The following is a 19,187-nucleotide window of genomic DNA, read 5'->3' as shown; positions in this document are numbered from 1 at the left end:
CAAACTCGGTAACCTGGGCATCGACCCCTCCCTCTGCAACTGGATACTGGACTTTCTAACCAACAGACCCCAGTCTGTGAGGTTAGACAAGCACACCTCTTCAACCCTCACCCTGAACACTGGCGTTCCTCAGGGCTGTGTGCTGAGCCCCCTCCTCTACTCCCTCTTCACCTATGACTGCACACCTGTACATGGTACTAACACCATCATCAAGTATGCAGATGATACAACGGTGATTGGCCTCATCAGCAACAACGATGAGCTGGCCTACAGGGAGGAGGTCCAGCACTTAGCAGCATGGTGCACTGACAACAACCTGGCCCTTAACTCCAAGAAGACCAAGGAGCTCATTGTAGACTTCAGGAAGTCCAGAGGCGGCACGCACACCCCCATCCACATTAACGGGACGGAGGTGGAACGTGTTTCTAGCTTCAGGTTCCTGGGAGTCAACATCTCCGATGACCTCTCTTGGACCCACAATACCTCTACTCTGATCAAGAAGGCTCATCAGCGTCTCTTCTTCCTGAGGAGACTGAAGAAGGTCCATCTGTCTCCTCAGATCCTGGTGAACTTCTACCGCTGCACAATCGAGAGCATCCTTACCAACTGCATCACAGTATGGTATGGCAACTGCTCTGTCTCCGACCGGAAGGCATTGCAGAGGGTGGTGAAAATTGCCCAACGCATCACCGGTTCCACGCTCCCCTCCATTGAGTCTGTCCAAAGCAAGCGCTGTCTGCGGAGGGCGCTCAGCATCGCCAAGGACTGCTCTCACCCCAACCATGGACTGTTTACCCTCCTACCATCCGGGAGGCGCTACAGGTCTCTCCGTTGCCGAACCAGCAGGTCGAGGAACAGCTTCTTTCCGGCGGCTGTCACTCTACTAAACAACGTACCTCGGTGACTGCCAATCACCCCCCCCCCCCCCCCCACGGACACTTATTATTTTTTTAATTCAAATCGTTTGCTATGTCGCTCTTCAAGGGAGATGCTAAATGCATTTCGTTGTCTCTGTACTGTACACTGACAATGACAATTAAACTTGAATCTGAATCTGAATCTGACAGATTCATAGTCCAATCAATATCCCTTGACTAGAACGGTGTCAAGGGTTATGGGGAAGGGAGAGGCATGAAAATGGGATTAGGAGAAATGGGATCAGCCAAGATTCAAGATCAAGATTCAATTTAATTGTCGCTTGGACCCCTTGAGGTCCAAACGAAATGCCGTTTCTGCAGCCATACATTACAAACAAACAGACCCAAGACACAACATCATTTACATAAACATCCATCACATCGCTGTGATGGAAGGCCAAAAAAACTTCTCTCCATTGCACTCTTTCCCCCCCCCCCCCCCCCCCCCCCCCCCCCCGATGTCAGAGTCAAAGTCAAAGCCCCCGGCTGGCGATGGCAATTGTCCCGCGACCATTAAAGCCACGCTGGGTGGTGCGAGGTCGCATACCGGGTTCTTGATGTTAGAGCCCCCGGCGTGCGCTCGCAGAGTCCCGCGGCCATTCCAAGCCGCGCAGGGCGGTGATGTCAGGCCCCGCTCCAGGAGCTCTTCGACCCCGCAACTCGGGCGGGAGAAGTCGCTGTTGCGAGAGCCCTGAAAAGCGGTCTCCCTCCAGGGACCCGCGGGCTCCCGGTGCCGCCGTCCGCCAGACCCGCATTTGCAGCCTCCGAATCTCCGGAGGTCGGGCCGCAGCAGCAGCAGCGCTCCATCACTGCTCCGGACTCGGCCAGCTCCGCGACGGTGACGGTGAGTCGTCGGCACCAGAGTCCCCGGTCTTCTCCTGTTGGAGGCCGCTCCTCGTTGCAGCCCCAACGACAACAGAGACCCGACAAGAAAAGGTAGGGTCTCCCGTGCAGGAAGAGATTTAAAAGTTACCCCCTCCCTCCCACCCCACCCCCACAAAAAATAACAAAAACTGCATAGAATCATAGACAAAAAATAATAAAAACGCGGACGGGCTGCAGAGGCCGCTGCTGACGAGTCGCGCCGCCTACCGGGACTGTATGGCCATGATTGTATGGCCTAATTCTACTTATATTTGTGAACTTGTAACCTTTTTTCTTTTCATACCTTATTTTCCTACCTTTGTTCTCTAGCTAATTTAGTAGATACCTTCTATCTTAATGAAAATCATTATATAAATTGTAAATTGAGACACTTACGAGTTGGCACAACACTCATTACAGCTTGCTAGCCAATAAAATACACATTATACCCAATAGTCTTGCATCATGAGTTTTCAAATGTTTTCACTTTACTGAAGCATTTTATCAAATACCTTCTGAAGCACCAGTTCTTTTATTTTTTACAGTAATAAAAACAGGAGAGTTATGAGAAACTTTGGACTGAGGGGCTCTGGCAAAACCCAAATGGTATCAATGTATAGGCTATTTGTGAATGTATGCTGTTTGACAACATCTATGTCAGCTGCTGTCACTTTGTTGAGAGTAGACCAACTGAATATACCGATTTGCAGTAAGTAACCCATATCTTCTATCAACAAGGCACAACCAGGCAGTTTCCAACAATGTCAGGTATAATGTCAGTATTGTAACTGTACTGGAACGGTTTGGCTTGAGGCACAAAAGTCTACCTCTGAAGTCTTCTCCCATTTATGGTCCCATTCTCCACTGTGATTCAAGCCAAAAATAATACAAATACTGCTGAGCATAAGTAACAATGCTATTACACAAATGCAAACAACAAAAAAATAATGGAATTCTGAAATAAAACACAAAAATAATCATGAAAGACTCAGCAGGCCAGATAACAGTTGTGGAGAGAAAACTCACTTTCAGGATCATAGTCTTATCAATTTATAACTATAAAATAATATGGAAATATCATATGATACATGATTGATTGAAACATAGGAGCTGAGACAGGAACTAGATGCAAAACATTTAAAAAGCAAAAAGACATTCTGAAATACCTGAGAGTTTGAATCTTTTAGATTGATTTGGAGCAGACAGGCTCCAAATAAAGATCAATCCATCCATTCCACCAGTTGCAAAGTGCTCATTGTCTGGAGACCATCCTATACACATAATCTTAGCATGATGTCCATAGTAGCCAGTTGTTCCCTGTTAGAAACATTGGCATCATTACAATTCAGTTCAGTTTAAAATCCACCATCTTCTCCACCTACCTGTTACCTCACTCACCTCACATCATCTGCTGTTTGTGGCTTCTTTTTGGCAATGCAAAACCAGGTACCAAGCTCAGGTCATTTGCAGCCTCTTCCACTACAGGTCAGTACTCGTGCATCCACATTACATCCATCAATCCAACATTGTTAAAAGTGGTTGGATGGACAAAGGCAATGAGTTTAGTCAAATAATGTATGGCTTTGACATTGATCAACTGAATTCAAATGAAACTTTGGGAGCCATATTACTATAGCAACATAGGTTTCAGTTTGAGTGGTACCGTGTGGAAACAGGCCCTTCGGTCCACTGATCCCAGGCTGACCGTTGATCACCCATACATTAGTTCTATGTTATCCCAGTTTTGCATCCTACATAGAAACATAGAAATTAGGTGCAGGAGTAGGCCATTCGGCCCTTCGAGCCTGCACCGCCATTCAATATGATCATGGCTGATCATCCAACTCAGTATCCCATACCTGCCTTCTCTCCATACCCCCTGATCCCCTTAGCCACAAGGGCCACATCTAACTCCCTCTTAAATATAGCCAATGAACTGGCCTCAACTACCCTCTGTGGCAGAGAGTTCCAGAGATTCACCACTCTCTGTGTGAAAAAAGTTCTTCTCATCTCGGTTTTTAAAGGATTTCCCCCTTATCCTTAAGCTGTGACCCCTTGTCCTGGACTTCCCTAACATCGGGAACAATCTTCCTGCATCTAGCCTGTCCAACCCCTTAAGAATTTTGTAAGTTTCTATAAGATCCCCTCTCAATCTTCTAAATTCTAGAGAGTATAAACCAAGTCTATCCAGTCTTTCTTCATAAGACAGTCCTGACATCCCAGGAATCAGTCTGGTGAACCGTCTCTGCACTCCCTCTATGGCAATAATGTCCTTCCTCAGATTTGGAGACCAAAACTGTACGCAATACTCCAGGTGTGGTCTCACCAAGACCCTGTACAACTGCAGTAGAACCTCTCTGCTCCTATACTCAAATCCTTTTGCAATGAAAGCTAACATACCATTCGCTTTCTTTACTGCCTGCTGCACCTGCATGCCTACCTTCAATGACTGGTGTACCATGACACCCAGGTCTCGCTGCATCTCCCCCTTTCCCAATTGGCCACCATTTAGATAATAGTCTGCTTTCCTGTTTTTGCCACCAAAATGGATAACCTCACATTTATCCACATTATACTGCATCTGCCAAACATTTGCCCACTCACCCAGCCTATCCAAGTCACCCTGCAGTCTCCTAGCATCCTCCTCACAGCTAACACTGCCCCCCAGCTTAGTGTCATCCGCAAACTTGGAGATATTGCCTTCAATTCCCTCATCCAGATCATTAACAACTACAAACCCACACGTCTTTAGAATGTAGGAGAAAACCAGAGCAAATTGGTAAATTAGGCAATTTATCAGTCAATATAAGCAAGTGCTGTCAGGGAGCGGTAGCGAGGGAAGTGCGAGTCTTTGGCTCGAGAGTCTTCAGCGAGGAGGCTACGCAAAACGCTGGACAAGGAGAGCGAAAGAAGGAGATGTCAAACAAGCTGATTCAGTGTGATGCTTGCAGTATGTGGGAGGTCAAGGACCCCGCTGGTGCCTCTGGTTGCAACAAATGTGAGAAGTGCATCCAGGTACAGCTGCTGAAGGACCGTGTTGGGGAACTGGAGAAGCAAGTGGATGACCTCAGGTTCGTCCGAGAAGCCAAGTCATTCCTCAACGAATCCTACAGTAAGATTGTTACACCTAAGGAACTGGAAGAGAGAAGGTGGGTGACGATGAAAAAGGGCTGGAAACATGGAATGCAAACTTCCCCGGGTGTTGTACCTCAGGTTCACCCACTCAGAAGGGACAAAAGAGGTCACCACACTGAGCAGCGCACTGGCTTGCGAAGCGAAAAAGTGCTGTTGAGCCAAAACCAAAGAGGCCGACGTCAGGCAACGCCGTGGTAGTTGAAGACTCCATTGTGAGAGGTATGGACAGGGGTTTCTGCAGCAAAGACAGGATTCGAGGATGGTGTGCTGCCTCCCTGGTGTCAGGATCTAGGATGTCACTGACAGAGTGCAGAAAATCCTCAAGGGTGAAGGTGAACAGGAAGTTGAAGTGCATGTTGGCACAAACGATGTCAGAAAGAAGGGGATGGGTATTCTGAAGCGTGAATTTTAGAGAGCTCGGAAAAGTGCTGAAAAGCAGGACCTCCAGGGTGGTAAACTCCGGTTTGCTTCCAGTTCCTCGTGCTGGCGAGAGCAGGAAAAGGGCGTTTCAGGACATGAATGTGTGGCTGAGGAACTGGTGCAGGGGGTAGGGATTTAGATTCTTAGACCACTGGGATCTGTTTTGGAGTAAGGTTTGCCACTGCGACACAGGTGGTTTTAAACTAAATGGGGGGGGGGGGTGTCAAATGGAATAGTCAAGGACGGAGTTAAAGGGACAGGGAGTAAATGGATAGTTAATGACCCCAGAAGTAATGGGAAAGAAAGCTCACAAAGATAGGAGAGTATGGCCAAGTGTAATAGGGATTGGTGTGAAAGGTGAGATGTATACGGAATTAAAAGTATTGTATTTGAATGCGCGAAGTACAAGTAGTAGTAGTAGATGAGCTTGAGGCTCAGTTAGAGGTTGGTGGATATGACATGGTGGGGATTGCCGAGACGTGGCTGCAGGAGGATCGGGCCTGGTAACATAATATTCAGGGTTATACATCCTAGAGAAAGGACAGGCAGGTGGGCAGAGGAGGAGGAGGGTAGCTCTGCTGGTGATGGATGGAATTCAGTCCCTTGCGAGGGAAGACATAGGGAATGACGAGGTAGTCACTGTGGATTGAGTTGAGGAATTGCAAAGGCAAGAAGACACGATAATTGGTGTATCTACAGAAGCCCAAATCGTAGCCCGGATGTAGGGTGTAAGTTGCAGGAGTTAAAACTGGCATGTAACAAAGGTAATGCCATTGTCATGATGGGAGAATTTCAATATGCAGGTAGACTGGGAAAATCAGGCTGGATCAGACCCCAAGAAAGAGAGTTTGTAGAGTGCCTCCGAGATGGATTCTTAGAGCAGCTTGTAATGGAGCCGACCAGAGAAAAAGCAATTCTGGATTTAGTGTTGTCAATAGACAATAGGTGCAGGAGTAGGCCATTCGGCCCTTCGAGCCAGCACCGCCGTTTAATGTGACCATGGCAGATCATCCCCGATCAGTACCCCATTCCTGCCTTCTCCCCAAATCCCTGACTTTTTTTCTTCTTTTTTTATAAAGAGCCCTATCTAGCTCTCTCTTGAAAGCATCCAGAGAATCTGCCTCCACCGCCCTCCGAGGCAGAGAATTCCACAAACTCACAACCCTCTGTGAGGAAAAGTGTTTCCTCGACTCTGTTCTAAATGGATTACTCCTTATTCTTAAAATGTGGTCCCTGGTCCAATGATCCAGATTTGATAAGAGAACTCGAGGTAAAGGAACCGCTTGGAGGTAGTGATCATATGATTTCTTTCAATCTGCAATTTGAGATGGGTTGGTGTGGACATCCACAATTAAATGATTGTAGTGTTGCAGATGTGTACAACATCATACATAATCTAATTCAATAATGATTATGTTAAAGGAACCAACAGGTTGGCATTAGCAAGTTGTTTGAAGATTAGAAGAGAAATTTTAAATAGCAGTCAAAAGATCAAAAGTTATGCCAAATACTATCTGTGCATAATAGTTATGCCCCAGAATATGTTTATAAAGAAAACATTCATTCAGGACTTTTACTCCCAAAAGAGAACTGGATAAGCACTTGAAAGAGGATAGTTTGTAGGACTGTGGGGACATGCAAAGTAGTGACAGACAGGTTTGTTCTTTAAGAAGTCAGTTAGCTTTGCCAGGCTGAGTGGGCTCTTCTGTGCCATAATAATTTATGAATTTAAATATAGGGTGTTGATGCAGAGCAAAAGGCCAAGGTCTTAGTGGTTTGATTGAGGAATAGCATGTAAACTGCAAATATGTTGATAAATGGCAGGTTAAAAACTCTGCATTTGGTTACAAATCTCGATTTAACTAACATCAAGGTGGTTCAAATGCATTCTATTTGAGAAATCAAACTATATAGGTTGCATATGGAAAAGATCAACTAAATAATCTAATCAAAAATAATACAATTCTGTATTCATCTTGAGGTGTTACAGCTATCATACAAGGAGTTATTCTTAAGCTTATTGCAGAAAATGGAAATTAATACCTGATATCCATCCGCAACATTATATGTCATTACTTTACTTGCACAACAGGCAGCCAGGATAGCACCATCAGGTGAATAAGATAGAGCATTCACTGAGGCTTTGTTCTCAAATTCCAATACACAGTCATTTTTCTGCAGAGTGGAACCTCGAATAGAATACAGGTATATTTTGCCATCCTTTAAAAGAACAAATACAGTAGTTTGATTTAATTCACAAAAAACTTAAATTTGTAAAAAATGAAAAAGCTTAAAAGAAAAGTAATCATAAAGCACAATGGATCAAGTTGACATTTATATATTCAGTCTGTGAATTTAAAAAAAAAAAAAAATACACCACAAATTTCCACTGGCTCACGGAAAAACGCAGTCGATGATCACCAAAAGGAGCAGCAATATTGAATGTTAATGAAAGACACATAAGAGTAATAAACACTATATTAGGAAGATCAAGTGAAGCTTTATGGGATGAATTAAAGGACAGATCATATTGCTGAGCCTCCAAATGGTTTATAAGGGAGCAAATCTGAAAGCAAGTTTGAAACTTGAAGGACTGGATAGAGTGAATGTGGGAGAATCCAGGAACAGAGGCCATAGCCTCAGGATAAAAGGATGTACCTTTAGGAAGGAGATGAGGAGGAATTTATTTAGTCAAAGGGTGGTGAAACTGGGGAATTCATTGAATTCCATGAATATTTTTTAAGGTGGAGAATGATAGGTTCTAGATTTGCCTGTCCCACTTAGGCGACTTTTTAGGCAGATATTTTTCTTTTTTTTATTGAATACTCTGACTTGTCAGACATGTCCCATAGCCTTACCATTAACAATACAATGTACTGATACAGAAATTCTGATCGTAACTGTCCTTTAACTACCATATTAGAGCATCCAGTCTAGCAGAGATATTCCCTTTGTTATACCCCTCCTCACCGTCTGCTAACTAAACTTGTTTTCTCTTCTTCCCATCTCTGAAAAAAGATCATGGAGCCAAAATATCAACTGTTTCTTTTTCCATGGCTGTAACTTGATCTGCTATGCATTTCCACCTTTTAAAAAAAATCTATTTATTTAAACTACTATGGTGGGAAAGGCATTGGAATTAATCCCAATGTATAACCATATAACAATTGCAGCACGGGAACAGGCCATCTCGGCCCTACAAGTCCGTGCCAAACACCTTTTTTTCCCTCAGTCCCACCTGCCTGCACTCATACCATAATCCTCCATTCCCTTCTCATCCATATGCCTATCCAATTTATTTTTAAATGATACCAACGAACCTGCCTCCACCACGTCCACTGGAAGCTCATTCCACACCGCTACCATTCTCCGAGTAAAGAAGTCCCGCCCTCATGTTACCCCTAAACTTCTGTCCCTTAATTCTGAAGTCATGTCCTCTTGTTTGAATCTTCCCTATTCTCAAAGGGAAAAGCTGATCCACATCAACTCTGTCTATCCCTCTCATCATTGTAAAGACCTCTATCAAGTCCCCCCTTAACCTTCTGCGCTCCAGAGAATAAAGACCTAACTTATTCAACCTTTCTCTGTAACCTAGTTGTTGAAACCCAGGCAACATTCTAGTAAATCTCCTCTGTACTCTCTCTATTTTGTTGACATCCTTCCTATAATTGGGCGACCAACATTGTACACCATATTCCAGATTTGGTCTCACCAATGCCTTGTACAATTTTAACATTACATCTCAGCTTCTATACTCAATGCTCTGATTTATAAAGACTAGCATACCAAAAGCTTTCTTTACCACCCTATCTATATGAGATTCCACCTTCAAGGAACTATGCACGGTTATTCCCAGATCCCTCTGTTCAACTGTATTCTTCAATTCGCTACCATTTACCATGTACGTCCTATTTTGATTTGTCCTGCCAAGGTGTAGCACCCCACATTTATCAGCATTAAACTCCAACTGCCATCTTTCAACCCATTCTTCCAAATGGCCTAAATCACTCTGTAGACTTTAATATAATTGTATAAAATGTATAATATAACTTTTCATTTAAAAATCCACAGATTAAGCAAGGGCAAATGGCATGGGTATATTCAGGGGAGAATGTGTCTGACAATTAATTATTTTAGTGTTGAGAGAAATAGTTGATAGACAGCCAATTTGACATGGATTTTAGCATCATTCAAAATTGCAAATGGTGGCGTAGATTTGAAATAGTAAAAGGTCATAAGATCTTAGAAAGAGTTTTAATCTGGACCCAGAATTGGCTTCATGGCAGGAAAGGGTACCTTTCGACAAATGTTTTTCCAACATTTGGAGAAATGCTATAATTAAGGGAATACGCAATCTCAAAGGGTACATCCACAGATCGTCAATAGTCAATATCGTTTTTTACTGTCACATGTTAATTGTTACCAGACTGAAATTCTTTTTCAGTAATTTTCATTAAATTTCAAAAACTCCCCCAAAAGCAGTGAAAGAGTCTTACATTTCCTCCCACAGCCACAGTTTCTCCTCCAGGATGAATTGCTACAGTTTCCGCTTCGTAATCAAGATTGTCAATTGCAAAAACCTTTTTCTTGTCCTTCAGGAGTACAATCTGTGCATACAAGCATATTTAATAGCCTCATTACACAAGCTTTCGGTGTCAGTTTTAAAAGTTAAGAATCACAAGCTAAATGAGCTAATTGAATGCATCCAGTTCAAATACACATTATGATAAGCGTGTAAAGAATTTGTACATATGCACAATTAGACTCAATTATGTTATAAACGGGAGACAAATTTGAAAAATAAGCTTATTTTTCAAAACAACCTTGGGAGTAGAGGCAAATTTAAAATGGATTACATTGTTTGACCAATAAAACAGAACAAGGTAATGGCTGAACTCAATCTTGCTTACCCTCTGCACTACATATAACAATGTATATTGTTCTATAAACCTAAATCCAAACATCAAGCAGCAATCGTTTAAAATTACCTGGCCAATGGAAGTGACAACAGTATAGCCACCAGGACCAACTGCTACGTTCTTCGGTTGGGTATCCATCTTTACTGTGTCTTGAGGACTATAAATGAAATACAATACGTAGAGCAAATTGCTCATGAACTTGAACATTATTCCTTCATATAGTTAGCATCTTACAGCACCTAAATGAGCACTTTGGCCCAACTTGTCTATGTCAACCAAAATGGCCCCCATCTACACGTCCATTTGGCTGCATTTGACCCATAGTCCTCCAAACCTTTATGGGCAGATCTGTTCAATTGTCTTTTAAATGCCAATTGCACCTACTTCCCCTGGCAGCTTGTTCCATATAACCACCATATATTCTGTGTGGAAAGAGTTGCCCCATACATTCTATTAAATATTTCCCCTCTAACCTTACACCAATGCTTTCTGGTTCTTGAATCCCCTAGTCATTGTAAAAGACTGAAGTTTTCACCCTATCTATTCCTCTCGTGATCTCATACACCTTTAAAAGATTAGCCATCATGTAGCCATGCTCCATGAAGGATAGTCCTAGCCTGTCCCACAAGTCCTGGCAACATCCCTGTAAATCTTCCCTGCAATCTTTACAACTTAACAATATTTCTCCTGTAGCAAGGTAACCCAAACTGAACAAACTCTTGCAAATGCAGTCTCACCAACATCTTGTTAAACATATTCAAAATGAATAAATTTCAAGGTCCAGTCTCTCTTTCCCTTAATGGACTGAAGTTTGAATCCACAAGGATTCAGAAGTACTTCCCTATATTTTCACCATTATTGACATTAAGTACAAAAATAAAACTGGCTACCATATCTACACGTTCTACCCTCCATTACTGTGCAGGAGGACTTAATCGAGCAGCAGTCTGTAATAGATTTTAAATCCTATCTACTTAAACATGAGAAACATGTTGAAACATAAGTGCAACTTGCAGGCAGGGGAGACTTGTGGCATGAACCACCTGCAAATGATAACAAATATGGCAATTCTTCAAGGCATAGAAGGTTCAATACCTTGTTAGTTAAGCTCAAGCAACAAATTTCTGAATGGCAAATTATTCAATGTCATGTATTCAATGGACTCCAAAGGGAAGTCCAGAGATGGATCATAAACTTGAAGTAGCTTCACAGATGTTGGAGATTCAGGCCACTGAAGCACAAATCTAAATCTGGCACAGGGATATCAAGCTCATTTATGCATGTTTATTTATTATGATAATTTACGATCAAACATTTTGTTTCTGAAGTTTTATTTCCCAAGCATTCAGTCCTGAAACATTAATGCCATTTTCTCTCCACAGGTATTGTCTGATTTGTTAAGCATCTCCTGTAGTTTTTTTTTAAATTGCAGATTCTAATGAATTGCAGTTTCTTGTTTTTTATTTTGCTAACCTTTGCATTTGCCTAAGCCTAGCTCAGTCAGATGTCAACCTTTATGTCAGTCATTTTGTGGACAAAGTTTATGCTGACATGAGTAGAAAATCATACTTAACTGCACAGCCCTTCAGTGGTGCATAGTATCCTTAATTGTGGAAATTTTGTCATCAACAAGTTGATAACAGACAATCTGTAAGTAGCCAGCCCATACCCTTGCAGTGCATAAGTAGAAAGGACAGACACCTCAGCACCTTCTCCACAATTGTTTTTGATTTCCATTATGTTCACAAGTTACTCTCCCCAAATTATTTTCACATCCCAAACAATTTATTTGGCAACCATAACATTCTTTTAACCCAGAGAAGGGATTACATCTGGTGTGCTAGGTTAAATAGTTAATGGAATTAGAAAACATAAATTATGTCTTACTTGTATTCTTTCTTGATCAAATTGGTGAAACGCACAGTATCATCCATACCACAACTGACAAGTTCATCGTCATCATTGATCACCAAAGATGATACCATATTGGTATGTCCTTTCCCTGTAAAAGCATCATTCTCCCCAGAGAGAGCATCCCAGTAATGTGATAATCATATAAATCAAGGAAAACATGGCCTTCATAACAAGAGTGAAGTATAGAAGCAAGAGATCCTTCTGCAGTTGTACAGGGCCCTGGTGAGACCACACCTGGAGTATTGTGTGCAGTTTTATTCTACAATTTTGAGGAAGGACATTCTTACTATTGAGAGAGCAGCGTAGGTTCACAAGGTTAATTCCAAGGATAGCTGGACTGTCATATGTTGAAAGAAAGAAGCGATTGGGCTTGTATACACTGGAATTTAGAAGGAAGAGAGGGGATCTTATTAAAATATAAAAGATTAATGGATTGGACACGCTAGAGGCAGGAAACAAGTTCCCGATGTTGGGAGAGTGCAGAACCCGGGGCCACAGTTTAAGAATAAGGGGTAGGTCATTTTGAACGGAGATGAGGAAAATCTTTTTCACCCAACGAGTTGTGAATCTGTGGAATTGTCTGCCTCAGAAGGCAGTTTCTCTGGATGCTTTCAAGAGCGAGTTAGAAAGAGCTCTTAAAGATAGCGTAGTCAAGGGATTATGGGGAGAAGGCAGGAACGGGATACGGATTGTGGATGATCAGCCATGGTCACAGTGAATGGTGGTGCTGACTCGAAGGGTCGAATGGCCCACTCCTGCACCTATTGTCTATTAACACAGAAACTTCAACAAAAAAGACCTTGGAAATTCACACATTTTACCAGTAGACCACCATTTTAGTCTAATGTTTCTGAACTGGTGCCATTTTAATAACACTGAATGCAAATCTGATAAGCAGCCATAAATTAATTTACAAAATTAAAATGGTTAAAAAAAGAAAAAACTGTTTTGCATCAAAATGAATTTGTAAAAGTTGAGGACAATTGCCAAATTGACAAGCATGGAAGTATGTTTTGTTTTACAGTGGTCCAATGGTGGGCTAGTCAGTGGTCAATCGAATCAGAAGCACAGGCTTCCCATTAACTGTAGTATATAAGAAAAGGGACAAAACAAAATTAGTCTGCAAGTGTTACATAAAAACCCCTACAAGAGAAATTTGTTCATTTCAAGCCCTTACGGAGCATGATTTAGTAAAAATTATGAAGACAATTTGAATTTGTCAAGTGTGTTCAGGATTTCCTCAAGGAATAAGGGCCTGACAAGGGAGATAACAAAGCTTGACCTACTCTTTGGGTATTGGGCAAAGCAAGTCACTGAAGTGGCAGTGGGCAAGCCTTTTAGGACCAGTAACCACCACACTATTAACGTTAGAATAATTAAGGATAATGACAGGGCTGGTCCACAAGTTAAAGTTCTAAATTGGCGCAATGACAACTTTGATGGTATTAGACATGAACTTGAAAAAGTTGATTGGAGTAGGCGGTTTGTGGGCAAAGGACATCTGAAAAGTGGGACTTTTTTTTTTTCCCCAGAGGTCAAGGAAAGCTAGTCCTGTTAGAGTGAAGGGCAACGTATGCGGGAATAACAAATCCTGGCTGAAGAGAAATGAAGATAGACACAAAATGCTGGAGTAACTCAGCAGGACAGGCAGCATCTCTAAAGAGAAGGAATGGTGACATTTTCTCAAATTGAGATTCCGGTTAGGAAAATAGGCATGGGTCAGATTTAGGCAGTTGGAAACAAGTGCATCCCCAGATGATTCAGGGACTGCGAAGCACATGCAAAGAAATGAGGGGGAAAGAAGAGAGCACCAGATAGCTTTGGCAGATAAAATTCCAAAGTGATTATGTTGTAGGAAAAAGGGTAACTAGAAAGAAGAGGGCCCTCAGAAACCTAAATGGTCATCCATGTATGGTGCCGAAAGAGACAGGATAGGTCCTCAATATTTGTCCTCTGGTTTTTACCATGCCAACACGAAGACTAGCCAACTTGAGAAAGTTAATGGAGATATCTTGAGGACAGTCTGTATTAGTCATAGACGTGCTGGACATCCCAAAACATGATGGTAGATAACTCCTTCAGGTCTGATCAGATATATACAAGGACATTGTGGATAAACATGAATCATTGTTAAATATAGATAAGGTGCTGGAAGATGGCTCAATTTAAGAATGGCTGCAAAGAAAAGTTTAGGAACCATAGGGCAGTAAGCCCATCATTCATGATAGGAAAGGTACAGGAAGAGATTCTGAGGGATAAGATAGATGTATTTGGAAAGAGTGGCTAATTAGGGATAGTCAGCATGTTCTTGTGCATGGAGGATCATGTCTCACGAAGTTGATGAGTATTTTGGTGAAGTAACCTAGAAAGCTATGAAAGTATCAAGGCCTTTGATAAGATTCTGTTTGGTTGGTTGCTCTGGGAAGTAAGATTGCATGGACGCTAGGGAGAACTCGCCAACTGGATACAAAATTGGCTTCATGGCAGGAAACATGGTGAAGGTGGAAGGTAGTTTTTCATTCTGAAGGTCTGCAACTAGTGGTATGCTTCAAGAATTGGTGCTGAGCCATTTGCTGTTTGTCATCTACAATTAGGATGAGAATCTACAAGACGTTTGATTTAACACACTATTTATGACACTAAAGGGCCTGTCCCATTGTACGAGGTAATTCAAGAGCTCTCCCGAGTTTTAAAAAAAATCAAACGCGTGGTAAGTACGTAGAATGTACATAGCGGGTATGTCGGAGCTCGGAACGTCTCTTAGCGGCTCGTAACACTAACGGCAAGTTCTCGGGAAACACGTTAAGCTCGTGAAGATTTTTCAACATGTTGTAAAAATGTCCACGAGAGCCCCGAGTACCTACGAGCGGCTATTACCGTAATTCTCCAAGTTAGAATCAGGGGAAACTCGGGAGAACTCTTGAATTACCTCGTATAGTCGGACAGGCCCTTGAGATAGATGGACAGTGAAGACAGTCATCAATAATTACAGTGGCATTTTGATCAGCTGAGCAAGTTGACTGAAGAATGGCGATACGTTTAATTTGGATAAGTGAGGTACAGGTGCACAACCTTTTATCCGAAAGCCTTGGGACCAGACACTTGTCGGATTTCGGACATTTTCGGATTTCAGAATGGAAGATTTTTAGCGTAGATTAGGTAGGTAGCGCGGGCGGCTTGAAAAGTCTGGAGCAGCTGCCTCCTCCCCGGAGACCGGGAGAATCATTGCATAAATGTTAGTCAGTTAGTTTGGAGGGATTTTATGTGGTGGTGGTGGTGTAGGGGTGAAGGGGGAAACTTTAATTTTTAGTCCCCTACCTACCTGGTCTGCGACTCCCAACCTCGCGGAGCTGGGGGCTCCGTCCGGCCGCGGGCGGCGCCGGTTGTAGCTCCGACCCCGGCAACTCTACCCCTGGCTGCGAGGCGCTCCAAATCCAGCGCGGCCCGCGGCCGGACATCCCAGCTCCGAGAATGTCGGGAGTCGGCGGCGTCACAGCGCTGGGATACCAGCGGGGAGCGGGCAATGCCTTACCGGGTCGCCGTGCGGCAAGCTCCGGAGCGCTGTGGCCGCCTTCTTCCAACATTCGCGAGCGTCGCTCGCCGCGGAGCTGGGGCTCCGTCCCCCCCGCCGCCGGCGCCGGGTAGCTCCGGGCAACTCTACTCCTGGCTGCGCGGCTCCAAATCCAGCGACGCTCCGCGATGTTGTGTGTCGGCGGCCACAGCGCTCCGGAGCTTGCCCGCACGGCGCGTGTGCATTGCCCGCTCCGCCTGGTATCCCAGCGCTGCGACGCCGCCGACTCCCGACATTCGCGGAGCTGGGGCGTCCGGCCGCGGGCCGCGCTGGATTTGGAGCGCCTCGCGCAGGGGTAGAGTTGCCGGGGTCGGAGCTACAACCGGCCGTCCCCACTGGCCACAGCGCTGCGGAAATTGCAAGACCCGGTAAGGCATTGACCGCTCCTTGGCCTCTCCGACCAGGTAGGGGACTAAGAATTAAAGTTTACCCCTTCACCCCCCTTCACATAAAAGCCCTCCAAACTAACTGACTAACATTTAAGCAATGATTTACAGATGTTTAAGCGTCTCCCGGTCTCCAGGGAGGAGGCAGCCGCTACAGTAGTACAGACCTGGGTTGACCGTGGGTCGTTTTGGGTCAAGTTTGGCGCCAAACGCGAGCTTTGGTGCGCAGACGACATCTGGAAAAAATGGCCGGTTTTCGGAGCTTTTCGGTTTCTGGAACTCCGGATAAAAGGTTGTGCACCTGTATTACATTTTGGGAAGATAAATTAGAGCACGATCTTCAGTGAACAGAAGGGACCTGGGAAGTGTTGTAGAGTAGAGGGATCTACAAGTAAATCAGTTCCTTTTAATTGGTATCTTGGACAGATAGGCTAGTGAAGGCAACTTTTGGTCAACCTGCTAAAGGAAAGATGCAGTGATGTAGAGAAGATTTACAGGAATGGCAACATTGGGTTAGGGCCTTTATAACAAGAGGACTCAGGAATATATAGGTTGGGATTAAACACGATTATGGACTCAAATAACGAGGGCAAAGAGGTCCTTCTGCACAGAGCAGTTGTACATGGAGCCCTAGTGAGACCACACCTGGATAGGTATTGTGTGCAGTTGGCATGGACGAGTTGGTTGAAGGGCCAGTTTTTCTGTGCCAACTAATTTGAGTGAAGGTAAACAAAGCATACTTAATTTAAAATGCGTCAAGTTTGGAGGGAGTACAACGGGAGCGGTCCTTGTTTAGTCTAAGATTAGCATTACAGCAGGCAGTGAAGAAAAGCAAATGGCATGTTGGCCTTTATAACACGAGGACTCAAATATAGGAGCAAAGAGGTCCTTCTGCAGTTGTACAGAGCCCTAGTGAGACCACACCTGGAGTATTGTGTGCAGTTTTGGTCCCCTAATTTGAGGAAGGACATTCTTGCTATTGAGGGAGTGCAGCGTAAGTTTACAAGATTAATTCCCGGGATGGCGGGACTGTCATATGCTGAGCTAATGGAGCAGCTGGGCTTGTACATTCTGGAGTTTAGAAGGATGAGCAAGTATCTCATTGAAACATATAAGATTGTTAAGGGCTTGGACCCGCTAGAGGCAGGAAACATGTTCCCGATGTTGGGGGAATCAAGAACTAGGGGCCACAGTTTAAGAATAAGGAGTAAGCCATTTAGAACGGAGACGAGGAAACACTTTTTCTCACAGAGAGTGGCGAGTCTGTGGAATTTTCTGCCTCAGGGAGGCAGCCTGCCTCAGTGGAGGCAGGTTCTCTGGATGCTTTCAAGAGAGAGTTAGATAAGGCTCTTAAAAATAGCAGAGTCAGGGGATATGGGGGAGAAGGCAGGAACGGGGTACTGATTGGGGATGATCAGCCATGATCACATTGAACGGCAGTGCTGGCTCGAATATGTCCAAGTGTCTCTTTGATTTTACTTTTGTTGAGTTGGTAGCAATAAAGGGGGGCTTTTCTGGTTGGTTGCCAGTGACTAGCGGTTCTGCAAGACTGTGCTGGGGCCGCAGCTCTTCCTGTTGTATTCTAATGATTTGGATGAGGGGATTGAAGGCTTATAGGCTAAGTTTGCAAATGATACAAAAATAGGTGGAGGGCAGAGAGTGCAAAGAAAGCAGAGACTCTGCAGACAAGGACAGAGAGGTTGGGAGAGTGGGCAGAGAAGTGGCAGATGGAATATAGTGTAGCAAAGAGGGGAGTAATGCATTTTGGTAGTAGGAATAAAGGCGTAGATTTACTTTCTAAATGGGGAGAGAATCCTGAAATCATATGTGCCAAGGGACTTCGGAGTGCTGGTGCAGGATTCCCAAGAAGTTAAACTGCAAGTCGAATCGGTAGTAAGGAAAGCAAACACAATGGCAGCCTTTATTTCGAGGGCTGGTATATAAAACAGGGATGTAATGCTGAGGTTCTGCAAGCCACTGGTCAGGCTGCATTTGGAACATTGTGAGCAATTTTGGGCACCATATCCGAGGATGTGTTGGCACTGGAGAGGGTCCAGAGGGGGTTTACAAGAATGATCCCAGAAATGAGTAGGTTAACCTATGATGAGTGTTTTTCGGCATTGGGCCTGTACTTGCTGGAATTTAGAAGAATGAGGGGGGAACCTCATTGAAACATTTGGATAGTGAAAGGCTTGGGTAGAGTGGATGTGGCGAAGATGTTTCCACTAGTGGGAAAATCTAGGACTAGAGGTCATAGCCTCAGAGTTAAAGGATGTTCTTTTAGGAAAGAGTTGAGGAGAAATTTCTTTAGTCAGTTGGTGGTGAATCTGTGGAATTCTTTGCCAGTCAGTGGATATTTTTTTACAGCATAGATAGATTAGTGATTAGTACAGGTGTCAGAGCTTATGGGAGAAGGCAGGAGAATGGGGTTAGGAGGGAGAGTTAGATCAGCCATGATCGAATGGCTGAGCTGACTTTATGGGCTGAAGGGCATAATTCTGCTCCTATCATTTATGATCTTATGAATACATTGCATAGGATGATCAACTTCACAGCCAAAAAATAATGAATGCCTGAAATTTGTTAAATATATCATTCAAATAAAGCAAATGTATTTAGCAGAAGCTTACATGAAGATAAGTTTACTTCACTAGGAACCAGGTTTAAAATGGGTTAATTTCTACTTCATCAAGTGGATTTAAAAATTAATCTACAATGATGATCAGAGGAGATGCAGAATTCCTATGAAATACTCTTTACCCATTTCATAAATAAAGAGTAATGCTTCAATTTCAGGCAGTTAAGGGCCGCACTTAAATATACAGTAGAAAAAAAAGTTGCTGTTTTGCTAAAATACATTTCATATAATATCTGTTTAGGGAAAATAATTCAAAGATTAAACCAGGATGACAGCAAGAGCAGGAAATGTTTTACTGCTTAAATAAAACAGTTTAATAAAACAAAGTAATTGAGAAAATTAATAAAAAAGCCACCAAATAATCATCGTCTAATATGCTCTAAGCTATGCAGTTTGCTACTTTGGCATGAAACCAAATTATTC

General features: G+C 43.4%; 1 protein-coding gene across 1 annotated transcript in view; it reads right to left on the bottom strand.

The window, feature by feature from the left end:
- wdr1 (WD repeat domain 1) overlaps positions 1-19,187 on the bottom strand; it is a 75,537-nt gene that overhangs the window by 7,879 nt on the left and 48,471 nt on the right. The window contains exons 10-14 of the mRNA XM_055639093.1: positions 12,143-12,299; positions 10,325-10,412; positions 9,833-9,943; positions 7,380-7,556; positions 2,948-3,098 (exon numbers count right to left, since the gene is read on the bottom strand). Of these exons, the coding sequence (XP_055495068.1) occupies positions 2,948-3,098; positions 7,380-7,556; positions 9,833-9,943; positions 10,325-10,412; positions 12,143-12,299 (684 nt within the window). The remainder of the gene's footprint in view (positions 1-2,947; positions 3,099-7,379; positions 7,557-9,832; positions 9,944-10,324; positions 10,413-12,142; positions 12,300-19,187) is intronic.

The sequence above is a fragment of the Leucoraja erinacea genome, chromosome 1 (genome assembly GCF_028641065.1).
Source record: "Leucoraja erinacea ecotype New England chromosome 1, Leri_hhj_1, whole genome shotgun sequence".
NCBI classification, from domain to species: domain Eukaryota; kingdom Metazoa; phylum Chordata; class Chondrichthyes; order Rajiformes; family Rajidae; genus Leucoraja; species Leucoraja erinaceus.
This window is presented reverse-complemented; position numbering and strand designations above follow the sequence as displayed.